Source organism: Phacochoerus africanus, chromosome X, assembly GCF_016906955.1.
Source record: "Phacochoerus africanus isolate WHEZ1 chromosome X, ROS_Pafr_v1, whole genome shotgun sequence".
In the NCBI taxonomy this organism is placed as follows: Eukaryota; Metazoa; Chordata; class Mammalia; order Artiodactyla; family Suidae; genus Phacochoerus; species Phacochoerus africanus.
Window position 1 is genome coordinate 64,249,759 of NC_062560.1, and position 17,005 is coordinate 64,266,763.

At 39.1% G+C, this 17,005-nt stretch overlaps 1 protein-coding gene across 1 annotated transcript in view; it reads right to left on the minus strand.

Annotated features, from left to right (window-relative positions):
* Window positions 1–10,817: 10,817 nt before the first annotated feature.
* The window catches only part of NEXMIF (neurite extension and migration factor), a 144,880-nt gene continuing 138,692 nt past the window's right edge, over window positions 10,818–17,005 (minus strand). Inside the window, exons 3-4 of the mRNA XM_047765861.1 lie at window positions 11,924–16,286; window positions 10,818–11,332 (exon numbers count right to left, since the gene is read on the minus strand). Coding sequence (XP_047621817.1) covers window positions 11,239–11,332; window positions 11,924–16,286 — 4,457 coding nt within the window. The 3' untranslated portion in view covers window positions 10,818–11,238. The remainder of the gene's footprint in view (window positions 11,333–11,923; window positions 16,287–17,005) is intronic.

Consider the following 17,005-nt stretch of genomic DNA (forward strand, 5'->3'; position numbering starts at 1 on the left):
GGTTAACGAATCCGACTAGGAACCATTAGGTTGCGGGTTTGGTCCCTGCCCTTGCTCAGTGGGTTAAGGATCCGGCGTTGCCGTGAGCTGTGGTGTAGGTTGCAGACGCGACTCGGATCCCGCGTTGCTGTGGCTCTGGCATAGGCTGGCAGCTACAGCTCCGATTGGACCCCTAGCCTGGGAACCTCCATATGCCGCGGGAGCGGCCCAAGAAATAGCAACAACAACAACAACAAAAAAAGACAAAAAGACAAAAAAAATAAAAAAATAAAATGCTTTATATGGATTATCTCATTTTATTATTCCCCAAATCCTATGAGATTGTTACCATAATTACTCTCAGTTACCGATGGAGAAATTGAGGTCTCACTAGCAAGAGGAGAAGATTGAATTCCATCCCAGGCAGTCTACTTCGCACTCCATTCTCTTAAATGCTACGCCATCTAGCCCAACCTCTTCATCTTCCAGATGGGGAAACCGAGGTCCAGAAGGGAAGCGACTTGTCCAAGTTCTTATAACCAATTTAGTAGCAAGGCCAGGAATAGAACCCAGGTATCTTGATTAATAATTTATAACTTTTAGAATTACCATTGTGGCTCAGTGGGTTAAGGACCCAACGTAGTCTCTGTAAAGATTCGGGTTTGATCCCTGGCCTGGTTCAGTAGGTTAAGGATCCAGCGTTGCCACAAGCTATGGCATAGGTTGCAGGTGCAGCTCAGATCCAGTGTTGCCAATGCTGTTAAAAATTTTTTTTAACTACTTCATTCTGCTACTGATAATAAATTAACTCTAATAGAACTATACACACATGTAAGTATAAAATATACGTTTAATATAATGACTCAATTTTATCTTTAAAAATGGTATCTTTTTCAAATAAAAATCAAAGGGTTTTTGAGCCAGGAGTTTAGTAATTTTCTTTGTTTTTAGCCTGATAAAAAGACAAATATTTGGGGGGTAAGATGCTAGAGTGATTTCTAAGAAATCAAAATAAGAACTTTTAAGGAAATACCTGTACACATCTGTTAAACGATAGTGAGTGTTAAGTATTACCTGACTGCCCATTTGGTCCCAAGACTTCATAAGTGTGATCTTTAATCCAATGTAAGTCTGTGGGAGCGATAGTTTTGTTATACTAGTTTTTTTTTTTCAGCATATACTGTGGGATACAGTGATATTAATTTGTCATAAGTGGTAGATGTAAGCTCACTCTCAACTCTGATTGTAAAATAGGATGGAAGGTGAGCTATTGATTACTGGGAGTGGCATTTTGTGGCATTAGTTCCTCCATAACAATGGATGGAAGTTTTTCTTCTTAGGTGCTTAAGGACAGCAAATCATTATAGGCATAACTTGTTTTATTGAGCTTTCCTTTATTGCACTTTGAAGATACTGCTTTTTTTAAAAAAAAATAAAGTTTTGTGGCAATGCTGCCTTGAGCAAGTATATTGCACCGTTTTTCCAACAGTGTTTGCTCGCTTCATGTCTCTGTCGTATTTTGGCAATACTCGAAGTATTTCAAACTTTTTCTTTATTATTTATTTGTTATGGTGATCTGTGTTCGGTGATTATTGAGGTTATATCTATGACTTGCTGAAGGCTCAGGTGATGATTAGCAATTTTTAGCAATAAATTATTTTTAAATTAAAGTGTACATTGTTTTTTGTAGACATAATGCTACTGCACACTTAATAGATTGCAGTATAGTTAAACATAAATTTCATATACACTGGGAGGCCAAAAAATTCTTGTGACTTGTTTTAGAGTGATATTTGCTTTATTGCAGTGGTCTGAAACTGAACCTACAATATCTTGAAATGTGCTTGTAGTTACTTTATGTGTGATTATTAAACAGACAAGTGGGTGTTTTTCTTCTTATATTATTAAATTATACTTCTCTGCTTCATCTGTGATCCCCTAGAAGGCAAAAAATGTGCTTTATACAGTTGACACAGGGGTTGAGGCAATGACCCTCTGCCCAGTTGCAAATCCACATGTAATACATGTAACCTTACAGTAGGCCTTCTCTATCTGTGCTTCTGCATCCACAGATTCAACCAAACTCAGATCCTGTAGTACTGTAGTATCTACTATCAAAAAAAAAGCTACATATATGTGGGCCTGCACAATTCAAATCTCTGTTGTTAAAGGGTCAACTGTATTTAAATTTTTGGTCTTTTTAACATCTAGCACGATATCTGACACAGTCAAATATTTATTGAATACATGTTAATCTCAGCACTCATATTGATAATCATATCTTTGAAGATAGATAATATAGTTTATACTGGAAATGAAACGACATGGCTTGGATGGGACAAGCATAGAGGGCTTTGTCAGCTCTGGTAGAAGTAGTTGAAGACTATTCATTGTGTGATCTTGAGGAGGTTTACTTTGCCCGTGTTCCAATTTTCTTAATTGTAAAATAGAGAAAGTGTCTCTCTTGTTGAGTTGTTGTGAGAATTCAAGTAAGGTGCCTGGCACATAATAGACAATAAATAAATGATAGTTATTATCTTGGGTCAGTAGAAAGGAGGAGATAGACTAAAACTCTATTATAATGTGGGGAAGATGTTTTGGAGAAATCATGCCCCTAATACAGAAGTTCCTAACCTGTAAATTCTCCGAAATTCTATGAAAACTTTTGAGTATGCTCATTTTTTGGGGGGAGGGGAGCAAAGACCCATTGATTTCATTAGATTCTTAAAGTGGTACATGGCCTGAAAACCTTAATAACTACAATTCCGAAATTTAAGTAGAAAACTGTGTTAAAACAGTGTCATAAGCATTCCTCTCTCAAATTAAGTACATTAACAACTCAACTCCAAGGAAGCTCCTGTAGTGGCTCAGTGGGTTAAGAATCTGACATACTGTCTATGAGGATGTGGGTTCAATTCCTGACCTTGCTCAGTGGGTTAAGGATCTAGTTTTGCCTCAAGCTGCAGTGTAGGTTGTGGATGCAGCTCAGATCCAGTGTTTCTGTGGCTTTGGCATGGGCCAGCAGGTGCAGCTGCAGCTCCTAATAAGTCCTAGCCTAGGAACTTCCATATGCCACAGGTGCGGCCATAAAGTCAAACAAACAAAATCTCAACTCCAAGACAGATCATATGTCTTTAGACAAAGGACTTGTCATCTTCTCCCTAAGCTCTGGTTACTATCTAATATAAACTTTGGCCAAGGGAGAAAAAAATGATGTGACGTGATGTGAAAACACTGGGAAAAGCAACCATGCTGTAAGTTTAATTCAAAGAGGAATCTTTCTCTAGGGCCACGTCCATTGGAATACACCTTTGAATCCTGCACAGAGTGAAGAATATACATTTGTGGTATCCATTGCACAGGGAACTTACAGAAATTGGGAAAAACATAGACTCAAAACATTAGAATGGTCAAATTCTGGGGGTTTTAACTGCTCTGGGCCTCATTCTCTACCCTCCCCCCACTTTTTTTTAGTCCCCAAACTCAAAACCTCTTTTTACTCTTTAAAGTAATGGCTTGGATGCTTGGTTTTAGTCTTTCATAGTCGCTGGTGAAGAGAAAAGGACAATATAGTGCATTTTAAATAAATGATAGTCTGTCTTTTGGTGTTAAAATGATCTTTTGTGGATTGATAATGAATAGTTTTATGTTTTAAAATGTCTTTACTTTGAAAAATAAAAAGTTGGTGACTCTATAGAGACTCCCCTTGCCATTTCTTTTTCCTGATTTAAAATTTTCCCAGGTGTGAAATGTAAGTCTGGAAATCACTGAACTAGGACACCATTGCAGTGGTCCAGGTGAAATAATATAAAAGCTTGAATTAAGGTAGTGACAATGGGGATAGAAAGGCAGGAGAATTGAGTGGTCAATTGGATATGAGGGTAGAAGAGAAAGGAATTTCTAGCGAACCTAGAAATTTCTAGTGAACCAACTAGCTTGGGTCACTAATTGGATGAATGGCAGCACTGTTCACTGAGCTAGAACACATTCATTAAAGAAATTTTTTTTGGCCATGCCCAGGACATGTGGAAGTTCCCAGGCTAGGGATTGAACCTGTGCCATAGCAATGGCTTGAGCCACAGCAGTGACAGTGCCGGATCTTTAACCCACTGCACCACAAGGGAACTCTGGGCTAGAACACAGTCAGAGGATAAAGGAATTATGAAATGATCATGGATAGATAAGTGTGAAGAACTTGCAGGATGTCCAAGTGGAGAAAGCCAGTGTATAACTAGAAATATAAGCTAGAAACTGAGGAAAGATTTGTGGAACTCTAGGTGGTAGCTGAAGTGGTGGATGTGGATGAGATCATCCAGTGAGAATAGAAGGCTACTTTCTCATACACATTTTTCAATTTCTTTGAATAATGATATTTCAAACCACTGAAATGGCTGCTGGCTTGTGTGTGCCACAATGACCTTTTTGTGGTTAGCCAGGGCTCCAGGCTCTCATGGGTGGTTCACATGGTCTGGGCACTTGGAAGCAAAGTCCAGTTTTTCTAGACCTAGACAATGCTAAAATACTGAGCACAGTGGGACTAGAACTTGAGAAAATCCCAGTTAAAGGGAATTATGGAAAAATCTGACATATTTTGGGTACTAGGCAAATTAACATTTATTACTTTTCAATAAACAGTTTTGACACTTTGAGAGGACTGCATCTCTGCGGAATTCATCTGGATCACAAAACAAGGACATCATTTGTTATAAATTCCTTGAAGACTGGACACACTAGAAAATGATTCCCCAATTTGAGGAACAGAAAAAAATCCTCTGCACAAAGCTTTAGCCCAGTGCTTCTCAAATTTTAACATGCCCACAAATCACCTGGGAATCTTGTTAAAATGCAGATTCTGATGCAGTAGAATTGGTGTAGGTCCTAGAATTCAACATTCCTAACAAGATCCCAGATGATGGTAATGCTGCTATTCCTACTCAAAGTGTTACTCAAAGCATGGTTAGAACCTTTTATGGCAAAATGACATTGGTCAGTGGACTTGTCTCAAAGAGGGTACCAAGTTTTTGCAATTCTTTTTTTTTTGTCTTTTTGCCTTTTCTAGGGCCACTTCCCGTGGCATATGGAGGTTCCCAGGCTAGGGGTCTAATCGGAGCTGTAGCCACCAGCCTATGCCAGAGCCATAGCAATGTGGGATCCAAGCTGCATCTGAGACCTACACCACAGCTCATGGCAGCGCCGGCTCCTTAACCCACTGTGCAAGGCCAGGGATTGAATCTGCAACCTCACGGTTCCTAGTCGGATTCGTTAACCACTGAGCCACAACGGGAACTCCTGCAATTCTTTTCTATTTTCCTATATTACGTTTGTTTTGAAATGTAACTTTACATGTTGAATACATTAGAGCTTTTATTTTGCATATCTTCATTTCATTTTCAAAAAATTTATTCTTAATGTGTTTTATAATAATATTAGTCTGTAATTTTTTTTTTTTAGTTTGTGATTGAATGGAGGAAAAAAAATGGTCCCTCACCACAGGTAGTTTGAGAAACACTGCTCTAGACAATGAAGAATTTTTTATTTGGGACATAGAATTTAATTAGAAATGGCTGTTTTCTGTTACATATGATTCTAAAGCGGTATTTTAAACTTTTCTTTTTTATTTATTCCATAAACAATAACAAAACTCAGCTAGGTAACATCATGACAGTTTCACCATACATTCAATCACAAATATTTAAAACCTTTGCAACAAGAACAACAAAACCAGAGGTGTTACAAGAATAATTTACAAGAAAATCTATAAAACAGCAAGAAGCTCACAAATGTTCATTTTCTTTTGCACAAGATCACTACACTCTTTCACAACATGTTTTGTGTTACAAAATTCCCAACAAAAGTGTATTTTGTCTTTGTATTGTGGTTTCTAAAACCAGAAACTTTGAAGTAAATATCCTTTTATTAGCACCTGGTGGTGCAGAAAAAGGAAAATTCTCACATACAGACACTTCACAGCACTTCTCTAAGAAAAATATACACTTACAAAATATGTTACAAATTGGCACACTTAAAAATATACAAGATTTTGTAGGCGTCTTAAGAGTGATCCTTAAGCTTTATACTTCAATTGACTCTACAGATTATTTATAAAGCTTAACTCTGAAAGAAAAAGGCAAATAATTTTCTAAAATTTTAAAGTTGCAGTGTCATATGTCGAACAGAAACTTAGGTTACATTCATAAAAAGGGCCTCTAACACTTTTATTTTAAATTTTCTTAAATGTTTAGGGAGCTTCAGAGAGGAGAAAAAAATGGGGATAATCATTTTATTTAGCACCATAAATCAGTAACTTACTAAAGAGGTGCATTCAGTTTTATAGAAATTAAATTAAGGACTAGTACATTCAAAACACTGTAGGCAGCAAACTCTAGTCAGTGCTACAGGTATCCCAGTAGAGCATCTTAAGCTTTCTACCCTCCTCACTGGGAGTAAAAAACAAAAGGCCTTTTTTTTTAAGTTTTCATTCTAAGCCTTTTCTTTTGTGCTGTAAAACCAGGCATCTCTTAAAGAGGCAGAAAGATTTAAATTCTTCTTTTGAAGGGGATAACTTCCTAAGACTCAGAAACAGCTGAGCCTGTTAGATGGACAGATATCCTTTCCATCTCATGTTGATGAGTGTTTCTTTAGTATCTGTTTACTCAGATAACAATTTTAAAAGCCTCATTCACACCTTCTTAAACTTTGTACTAAGCCTCTCTCTTTTACACTGTCCTTCTCCAATGTTTTACCTCTTAGTTATGATTCTGAAACCAAGAGTACATCTCAAGTATTATGTAGCTGGAATGGGAGCTCTGCTTCATGACTGTAGCTACTGTGTAATGCTCTGAGTAAAAAATGTGCCTTAAAGGGTAGCCTGAGTACTGCCATCAAAATAATCCCATGCTGGCTGAGGACCCTCAAGCTGATGACAGTGTTTCCTAAATTAAATACCCCAGCTGAAATTTTTTCTTTCTTATTTGGGTCCTTGAGAAACCTTAAAAAAAAAAAAGCCTGGCCTACACTGTGTTGACAAGATCCTTATTTGTTACTAAAGATACCTTATTTTGGTACAAAATCTTCCAAATATATGACGGGCTTAGTGAATTTTATGATGAGAAAATGAATTTCATAATAGTTTTATTTTATAAAAAGGACATATTCCTGTAGTGATGGCCAGTCACTTTAAAAAAATCTCAATGAAAATAAAAACTTCTTAAATTAGATAATTTCTCAAAAAATACAGGAGAAAACAAACACTTCTAGTTCTGGTTCTAGCCCTAGTTTGGATTAGCTAGTGCTGCATTCTCTTCTTCAGCACAGAAACTTAGCTCTCTTCAATTCTTAAAACTGTTCTGAGAGCATCTGTAAATTAAGATGTGGTTGCTCTGCATCAGACGGGTTCAGTTTGGTAAGAGCCTTGGTTAAGAGGTCCTTGGATATGGTTTTTCTCCTTTAGGCAGTAAATGCTAATTAGAACTTACTAAAAATGGAAATTTACTAGGACTGCAGAACTTCACATAACAGGACAAAGGATGCTAGCCAGAGTTGTTTATAGCTTGTGAAGCATCCTTTATGCTTCTCTCTCTTTCATACACACTTATCCCCCCTCCCTAGCCTCATCCCCGCTGCACACATACAGATGATTTCCAGCAAGGAAAAAGGTCAGAGAAGGTGAAAGTTGTCACAGAAGCCCACCTAGCACCAAGGACTTCAGGGAGATGGCTAAAGAAGTGATGGTCAAGGTAGTGCTGGAGGTTTGAAAACATTTAGGAAAAGGTAAGGCTTTAACATAATTACACAGAGTAACAAGTCACAAGAGGAAGCTGGGAGGAAGCAGCATGTGAGGAAGCTGGTATATGAGACACTGAAGAGGCCACTGGTTCAAGCCAGTTATCACAGACCAAACATAACCCCCAAAGTCTTGAAGAACCTTGGTCAAGGCCATTGTTTCAGCATCCTACTCTACATAGTCCAACACCTAACCAGGGCAGAAAAGGATCAGATATATTCTTATAATTCTTCAAGGAAAAAGAGTTTCCAACTTTTCTTAGTCTCGTGATATAATTCTGCATGTGTGTGTGCATGTGTATTTGTGTGCTTAAAATCAGATTTGAAAGTGACCAAGGTAATTAAAGGTAATTAAGAGTGAGAAGGTTTCCCTCTGAAATTCTGGAAGGAAGTAGCCTGGCTAAGGTTCTTGTAGTCTAACACTTTGGGGAAGTGGAATGTAAGATTATAAAAGAAGAAAAATTCTAAGATCAAGGACTGAGAGTAAGTAAGGAGAATAAGGGAGGATACTGTTCCCAGGAAAATAAAGATTAAATTGGATTCTATTGGGCAGGAATTAATAGGAAGCAGCTTTTCAGAGAAAGAAGAGGTTAGAAGGGAGTGGCAAGCAAGAATTTCAGACCAAGGAAAATTCCATATAGCTGACTTGAGATATCAGTGTTGGGGTAAAACACTACTTTGATATCACTGATTCCTCATTCCACTAAGGCAGCTGGTTGAATAGGGATCTCCAAAAAGTCAGGCCTACTATGTTGTGATAGGAAGAAAAAGAATTGTGAGAGCAGAGACAGGATCAACAAAGCCCTGAAAACTGAAGAACTTAGAACATAATGTACTGAGTGAGAGGGATATTAAGTACAATTAAGTAAATTACCTATTCTGCCTATCCTGTGGCTCATTTCTCAAACTCAGTTTCTTGTTAATGTTTTAGTGCAAAATGATTGGGTTATAAGTTCACTAATTTATATCTTACAAACATACAATGCACTGTAGGCCAAGCAAAAAGGTACTTTAAAATGGCAATTCTCTTCAGAGAAAGGGATGAACCATGCCCTAGAATTGGCCCCTAATGGGCTCCATAGGAGCAACTGAAAGAGTATGCATTCCAATGGACTCATGATAGCAAGTTCGACAAGGAAAGTGTTTATAAAAGTTCCAGGCTGTCCTTATACCCCACCTCACCTCATTCTCCAAAGCTGAACTGATAGAGAAACTGGGACAACTGATCTCATATTTATTTTTATAAAACACATCGTTCTCATGGAACATTTTCTTTATTTCTTCCTTATTTGCCACATTTTGATTACTTAGAGAGCACTCCATTCCTGCAAGCCAACAGGTGACTTTGAGGTCTGGAGTCTTAGGGATCACAATACAGGCAGAGTTGGTGATTCTGAACTAAATTCAGCTGCAAAACAGAACAAACAAAAACCAAACCAAAACAAAGACCAGTTCCTAGGAACCAGCCATAGCATTTAGTAAAATCAGCTAGCTAGCAGAGTTCAGAAATAGAAAACAATGTTCCAGTTTGATTATTTCCCCTTTTGGATGGCTGTTGTAGAGCAGGAGACATGTTGCATCTGGTGCCTTTCCATTAAGTAATTTTCTAGGACTTACCACACACAGAGTGTCAAAGCCTAAGAATAGGCCTGAAGCAGCCTCACAAAATGCTCTTCACCCACTCATCCCCACAGACATACACAATCACACCATCAAGAACAGGCTTGTTCATTTTACTACCTAGCTGTAAGTAGTAGAGGAGGCTAGTAAAAGGAATCATGGACTGGGAAGTGTGTATATGTGACAGGCTTCCTTCCATTTATCTCTACTTTCAAATGTTGCTTCTCTGTTTGTGAATATATTTAGGTGGCAATGACTAGGTAGGTTCATATTTTGCTTAATTTTTTCCTTTTGAAACATCCCTTTTTTTAAATCCCCTTTTCCCCCACCCACTTATTCTCCACCCTCCCACCCACAGCCTATATATTCACAAGTTATAGGTTAGTAACAATATTAGTAAGAATAGTAAGAGTAACAACAACAACAACCAACAACATTAATAATATTAATCCCCTATATCTGTATAGCACTTTACGATCTACAAAGCGCTTTTACATCCATTATCTCATCTGTGCCATAATGCATCAGTCATCAGACACACAGGCCTTCAACTGTGCAAGGAAAATAGATCAAATGTTAGAAGTCAAGTGGTGAACAAAGGGGAAGAAAAAGCTAATAGTGAGGGATGTTGAAGCTGTGGAATTTTTTAAAAAAGGAAAGGGCTGAAAAAAACTGTGATTTCAAAAATTTGTATAAAGATTGAGATTTAAGTTTAGTGTGTGGCATAAAATACTAGTCATCCTCAGACTAAGTATATATGGCCCCAATTAGTCGTTAGCACTAATTGTTCAGCTTATTGGATATACGTGTGCAATTCATAGGAGTCAAACTGAGATGCCTTAACATTTTCTTTAAATGACATTGGCATTGCAAGATTAAACACTTAAAGAACACTAAAGTCATGATATGAGTGCACTTTTGACAAAACTGGAATAAAACATTTAGGAAACTACTTAAATAAAAGCAATCTATGTAGTTCATTTATCTTAGTGTTGATTTTATAGCTATTTTATAATTTATCCCAGACTATTATAAAATATATAAAACTGAGATATAAAGTATCAGCAATATAACTTTGCACTTTAAATAATTTTCAGCTACAGATTTTGCTTTTAGAAAACAAACTTTAAAGCAGCTGTTTTGTTTCCTTGTAAAAGTTTCTGTAAATGCATATACTTGTGTCCCTGATGGACTTAGCTGTTGTAACTTCCAGACTTTTCCAACATTTTAACCTTTAGACAATGGAACAAACAAACCTTTATTGTGCCTTGATTAATGGTTCATGTTTTCACACAGGACAGTAGAATTTAAAATTTTAAAATAATGTATGTATGCTTATATATATGTGTGTATGTGTATATTTTAAAAATCCATTAATGAGCTTTAAGCTGTGGGGTGAATCTGTGAGATGAGGTAAGGAAATTTGGCACATTTCCAACAGTATCCTTTAAGTTTTGGTAAATCGTGTAACACAACATATTTTTCCACTGTGATCTACAGGTGCTATCCACATAAGTGGGAGTGGTTAATAGCAAGAATCACTGGAATGTTTCTAGTAAATTAATGGGGACAAGCTCCCCATATACTCACAACCAAATGTTGATATAGAAGTAAAAATATATACAATGCAGTCACTTGTTTGTAGTTTGGCACAATGTTTTCCTTTTTTTCCCCTTGGGTAAATAGTGCATAAACTACTTGTACAACTATATGACTTTTAAAGTCTTTTACATAGAACATTGGATTAAAGTTTGCTTCCAAAGACTTATTCCCACATTTAAAAATTCTTTTCTTTAAGCACTTACAGGTTAACATACATACCACAAGGCATATTTTGAAAGAAATAAAACACAAACATCAAATGTCTTTCTGGAAAATGTGAGTCTCTTCTTCGAACACAGGTAAAACCCAAAATGCTGTTTCTGCTTTTAGGAGATTGTAGTCGGAATCCCTGCAGAAAAACCAAACAATTTATGCCATCTTAGTTAGCTTTAGTGTATGTCCCACAAAGGGATCATACAATCTAAATTTGTTTACATCATAGTAGATGCCGTATGATGCAGAGAAAGATACAAATAGCAGGGGGCACTAGAAAGCACTCCTAATTGCCCTATGATGAGATTTTGTTTTCCAAATTATGCTCTTTTTGCTTAAATGATCTTGGCCTTTTGTCTATATAACTTTTAAACTCTGTTGTTCAAAATTTTTCTTAACTTCAAAGCCCTTTGCTTCCCAAAATCACTCATATTTTAGTTCTATTTTTTTCAGTAAGTAAAAACTAATGTTGAATAGCAGAAAAAGTAGCCTTGTTAGAATTTATCCCTAGTCAAGCCACAGCAAAATTGCCCAATCTTTTGGGTAGCTTAAAGGTATAGGGATTTTAATGCACTTTTTTCATTTTAATTTTAAAAAGAAGGAAATGGGACAGTTTCTTTCATGCAAACTTTTGCTTTCAAGAGGGAAAAAATTAGGGACTTGTGGACTTAGCAAGTAGTAGGAAAGCTAAGGGTGCATCATCTCAGCCATTTTGGTGCAGTATTACCTCAGTTTTTCAAAAGAAGCTGTCCCAGACTCATCCTTGTGGACCTGTTCTCTCTCCATGCGCTTTCCCTTACACTTCTCATCTCTCAAGGTCTTGGAGCTGGTTTTGTGACGATATAATTTTTTGTGTGTTGGTCCGTTATTGCCTAAAGTGCTCAAGTTATTATATTTTTTGTCAAAGAAGGCAGAGCGAGAGTCCTCATTATAACCAGGCATGTTTGCACGACCAGGATCACCTACTGTTGCTTTCCCATTGCTTTTACTCACACCCTTGATGGACCTGTGATTCTTAGTGGCTCCTGGAGAGCCACTGTTGACCTTTTTTTTAGATTCCTGTGGTGTCCCAGCCAATATTTTGAGGGTTTTTAATTTTAGACTATTGGACTCAGAGGAGTAGAATACACTGGGGTCGCCATGGTGCTCCATGGGTTCCCAAAGGGGCTCTATGGAGGCCATCATGAATCTCTGCACATCTGCCATACCAGAGGCAATGTTGGATAAGATATAAGAAGGCTCCTGAAATTCCCGCTGGTCATCATCCAGAAGATTGTTGGTATTGGCATTGATGCTCATGTCACTCCAGCCTGGGCTACTCTCCTTCCCCAAAGACCAATCTCCAGAAAATCCCTTCTGACTTGGCATCTTCATAGAGGCCACAGGGCCACCATGTTGGATACATTCGGCCAATGTCTTCCCTGTGGAAGATATGCTGTTGATTTGGCCTCCTCCACGACCAGTGCCAATTTGCATTTTCTCTCCATTGATTGCAGCCATGTATTTCCCTTTCTTTGTTGACTTAGGGACCTGGCGGGAGGTTTTGCCAGGTGGTTTTTCAATCGCTTTGTTGTTGGCTTTGGGCGATTTTTTCCTGTTGTTTTTCTGAGAACAGCCTTGGTTCACAGCCCCACTCTTGCTGGGTGAACTTTTCTTTCTTGATTTCGACACCTTGTTGTTGGTACTCACCTGACCAGATGGATCATTAAACGTTGATAAGCAAGGGGTTTTTTGGAGCAGGCTGACAGAATCCTCATCATTGAACATATGGAACTGAAACTGATGGCTATTTAAAGTAAATCCATCATCTACTTGGACCTGCCGTGAAAAGGTACTGCAGTCCCACTTGATTTTCTCCATATTGCCCAGTGTTCCTTGGACACCCTCTTGGAACCCCTTTAGTGTTCCTAGTGTTTTGATACTCTCACATCTGGTAATTTGAGGGGAAAGACTGGGGGTGTCAGGTGGGGACATCTCTGAGAGGGAGGAGTGGCGGAATTTGTCAGGAGTGAAGTTAGAGATATCCAGGAGGTCAGTGGACTCTTTGAGTGGTGCTATCTCATCAATGCTCTGCTGGATCACCAGCTTGGGGCTGCAGTGGGCCAGGAAATCATCAGTGATATCATCATCACCATCCTTTTCACAAGACTTCAAGCTTAAGGAACAATAATTGTTTGAGTTGACAGAGAGTGGGGTCATCGAATCAAAGCTAAAGAGCCGACTATCATCCATATTGACTGGGACCTGCTGAAAGGGAAAGCAGATCTCTCCATTATTAAAGTGACATAATTGATACGAGTCATCAGATGGGAGCTGGGCATCTTGCACAGAGGCATATAGGATCTTGTTGCAACTACTGCCACCACCACTGAGGCAGATTGGATTGTATGTTGTAGCTGTAAGGTTATTTTCTATGGAGACTCCAAATTCACCGGATTGGGTTGGAGTTACATCCCTTGAGGTCTCAGCCACAAATTCTTGGGAGCCAGAAGTAGGTTTGTTGGGCCACACATTTCTATAGTTGCTTGATTCCATTTTGAAATTTGGGGATGATTGCAGCAGCTCAGACTCAGAGGGTGAGGAAAGAACACAGTCCTGGGCAGGTTGGAGAGGTACAAATGATTTTTCTGTTTGAGTCAGGCTGCTTTCATTTTGCTCTGGAGAATGGTGAGTGAAGTATGAGATACCAGTATTATTTGACAAGTCAGAAGCATCTAACAACGTTTGTAGATACCCTCCAGGGATAACAGGTATATTATTGTCAACATGAGCAGATGATAGAGGCATTTCAGAAGAGCAGGTTGTTGGTAGGAAAGTAGAATCCTTAGTAACCTTTGTCTCATGAAATTCAGATAAATGTGAACCATTTGAGTTCCCAGGAATAGTTTCATTCTTTGAATTAGCCTTGGAGGATTGGTCTTCCAAAAGAGGGCTCATTTGAACAACTGGCTTGCTTTCTTGCCCAGCTTTGATCTTCTTGGATTTTAACCTGGCTTCACTTTTAAATTTAATTTTGTTGAGCACTTTCCTCTCTGTCCCCTTAAACTGTGCGTCTTGGACTTTGACTTTCACTGATTCAGGGCCTGTGATGTCATTTAAATGTGATCCATTTGCACAGCTGGGGGCAGCCAAAGGTGCTGACTTTAGTGTACCTTTTAGGCCTCCATCTTCTTTACGACTACTAGCTTGCCTCTCATCATTGCAGAATGAAACCTGCTTACCACCTGCTGAAGTTTCCACGGATGATATTCTCTGAATCCTGTGCCTGTTGCCAAGTTTAGATTTTCGTTTGCGAGCAGGTGGCAAGAATGACACCTCAAAGCTACCTGCTTCAAAATTCTGCTTTTGGCATGAGGGTGTTTTGTTGGAGTCTGTGTTGCTATTTCTCTGTTTCTTCTTCTTTTGCCAGAAGCCCTTCAAGGGGGCCAGCTTGGAATATTTGTTGAGCTGATTCTCACTCAAATTCACTGTTGTCTCACTGGCATCCACCCGACCCAACTTCACCAGCATGTTCTTCTCACCTTTAAAGCGATTGATGATGATATATTTGATAATAACAGGGGGCTCCTTACGGGTTACTTTTCTTCTCTTTTTGGGACACCATTCATCATCATCTTCCTCTTTAGAACCACCTGGCAGCCATTCCTTCCTCTCATTTACTTTTTCACCCTCTAGTGAGTCAACATCATATAGATAATCTTCACTGTACCTGACTTTTCTCTTGGCTCGCAGCCCATAGTTCTGCTGGGAGGAGGAGCTGCCAGAATTAGTATCCCGAGCCATATAGCGGCTACAGTCCTTAATCTCCCCCATGGCATCATAAGAGACCTCAATGAAGGAACTGTCATCACTGAAATTTCCAGATGCCTCTAAGGAATTGGCAAGATGGCCCTGCTTTGGATTCTTAAATTGCCCTACCTCAGTTCCACTCCATGGTTTATTTAAGGCAGATTTTTCTCCATTATCCTTTCCATCTTTTTTCCCTACACCTTTGTCTTCCTGGCCTTCTTCTTTGCCTTTCTTCTTGTCCAAGTTTTTATCTTCCTCCCCCCAGATAATGCTCACATCAGGGACCTTAAACTGGGAAAGATCACTGCTCTGCTTCAGGGCCCCACTCTTAGACTCCCGCTTGGGGCAGGTAGTAAAGACACTGGGAAAAAAGTTGAATTGGGCATCTTCTTGCATCAAAAGGGTGGTCTTGTCTCGAACATTGTCCTGGAAGGACTCATATCGAATTTTCAGGGAGCAGACATCACTACCCAGTGTTGACTCATCATCATCAAACATATAGTTATCCACATCTTCTTCAGAGAACAGGTTGACAGACAGCTCATTCTTGGAACAGAGATCAAGCAGTTCAATCTTACTCTCACTAATGAAAGTCTCAAAGTAACCCCAATCTTGATTAGAATTTGCCAGCAAAGCCTCTTCTGTATTGCACTTATCTAACAGCAATGCCTCATAATAACTCTTATGAGCTGGGTCCTCCAAGTCAATGTCAGGTTTCTCTGCTTCTCGTCTATCTCCTGCCCTTGATTTGTGCAGGGGGAAGCCTAGGAGCTGGTCTGAGAGCAGCTGCTCTCCGTATTTTATGTTTTCTCCAGCATTAATACACTGAATCCCTATATCAGAGACTGCACAGGTTTCATAATCCCTATTTAGATCACTGACTTTCAGACTGATCCCTGGCTCAGGATCTACTGCATCCTTGGATTCCATGAAGCAGCCCAGGCAAGTCCGACTTGGCTGCATGAGGCAGTCCCCATTCAGAGCTGACATGCCTGCAGGCTCCATTATGGCAAATGGAGCTTTCTCACACTCATTGGGCAGTGACCATGTGTTCAGCCCTTTTGCAACACCAGATGTAAGGGAGATGGCATTCACAGAAGCACTATTAGCAGCATGCTCAGGTGCTTCACTCAGGCCCAAAGGAGAGGGAGGGCTCTGCATACAGGGCTTCTTAGAGGGCAGAGGCAGGAGACCTCTGGGATATATCAGGTTATCTTTTTGAGCCACAGGTATAGGCTGGATTGGTGCAGCAGCTTCTAGTGCTGCAAATGACTTCATTGCCACATCCTGGTCCTCTGAGTCTAGAGAAAAGGGAAAGAAATGACAGAAATAAAGTTAAAGATCTTAGACAAGACCCTCTCCCTTGATCAGTTTCTGGTACTTGGTCTTATATATTAAAGCTAAGCTTCAGCTCCTCTAACTTTAGAATTAGAAACCACAAAGTTAAAGAATAAACCCAATTTCATATTGAACATTCATGCAAATGAAAAATAATATTTATTTAGATTCAGCTTTTTCTTCAGACACATAGAAAGCTCTCCTCACAAACGAGGAAAAGATTAGATTGCTTGATGAATTGGAAAGTCAAAGCTTTCAGGATGGGAAAATGCTCAGATGAGTATATTCATGATTTTGAACCATGAGGCACAGTCCTATCCTTCAGACCTCACCTCTGTTTTGGAAGCTCCTACTGAATCTAGATATTCCAAACTTCACATCAAATCATATTTCTAATTCACTAGGAATTTGGAAGGAACTTAAGTATCCATTTGATAGAGATGATTTGGGAGAGCAAAGGGGTTGGATTAGATATCTCTTAGAGGTCCTTCTAGTCCAGTTAGAGATTTGGTGGAATAAAGTTTAGGAGTGGAGTTCCCGTTGTGGTTCAGTGAAAATAAACCCGACTGGTCCATGAGAACGCAAGTTTGATCCCTGGCCTTGCTCAGTGGATTAAGGATCCGGTGTTGCTGTGAGCTAAGGTGTAGGTTGCACACATGGCTTGGATCCTGCGTTGCTGTGG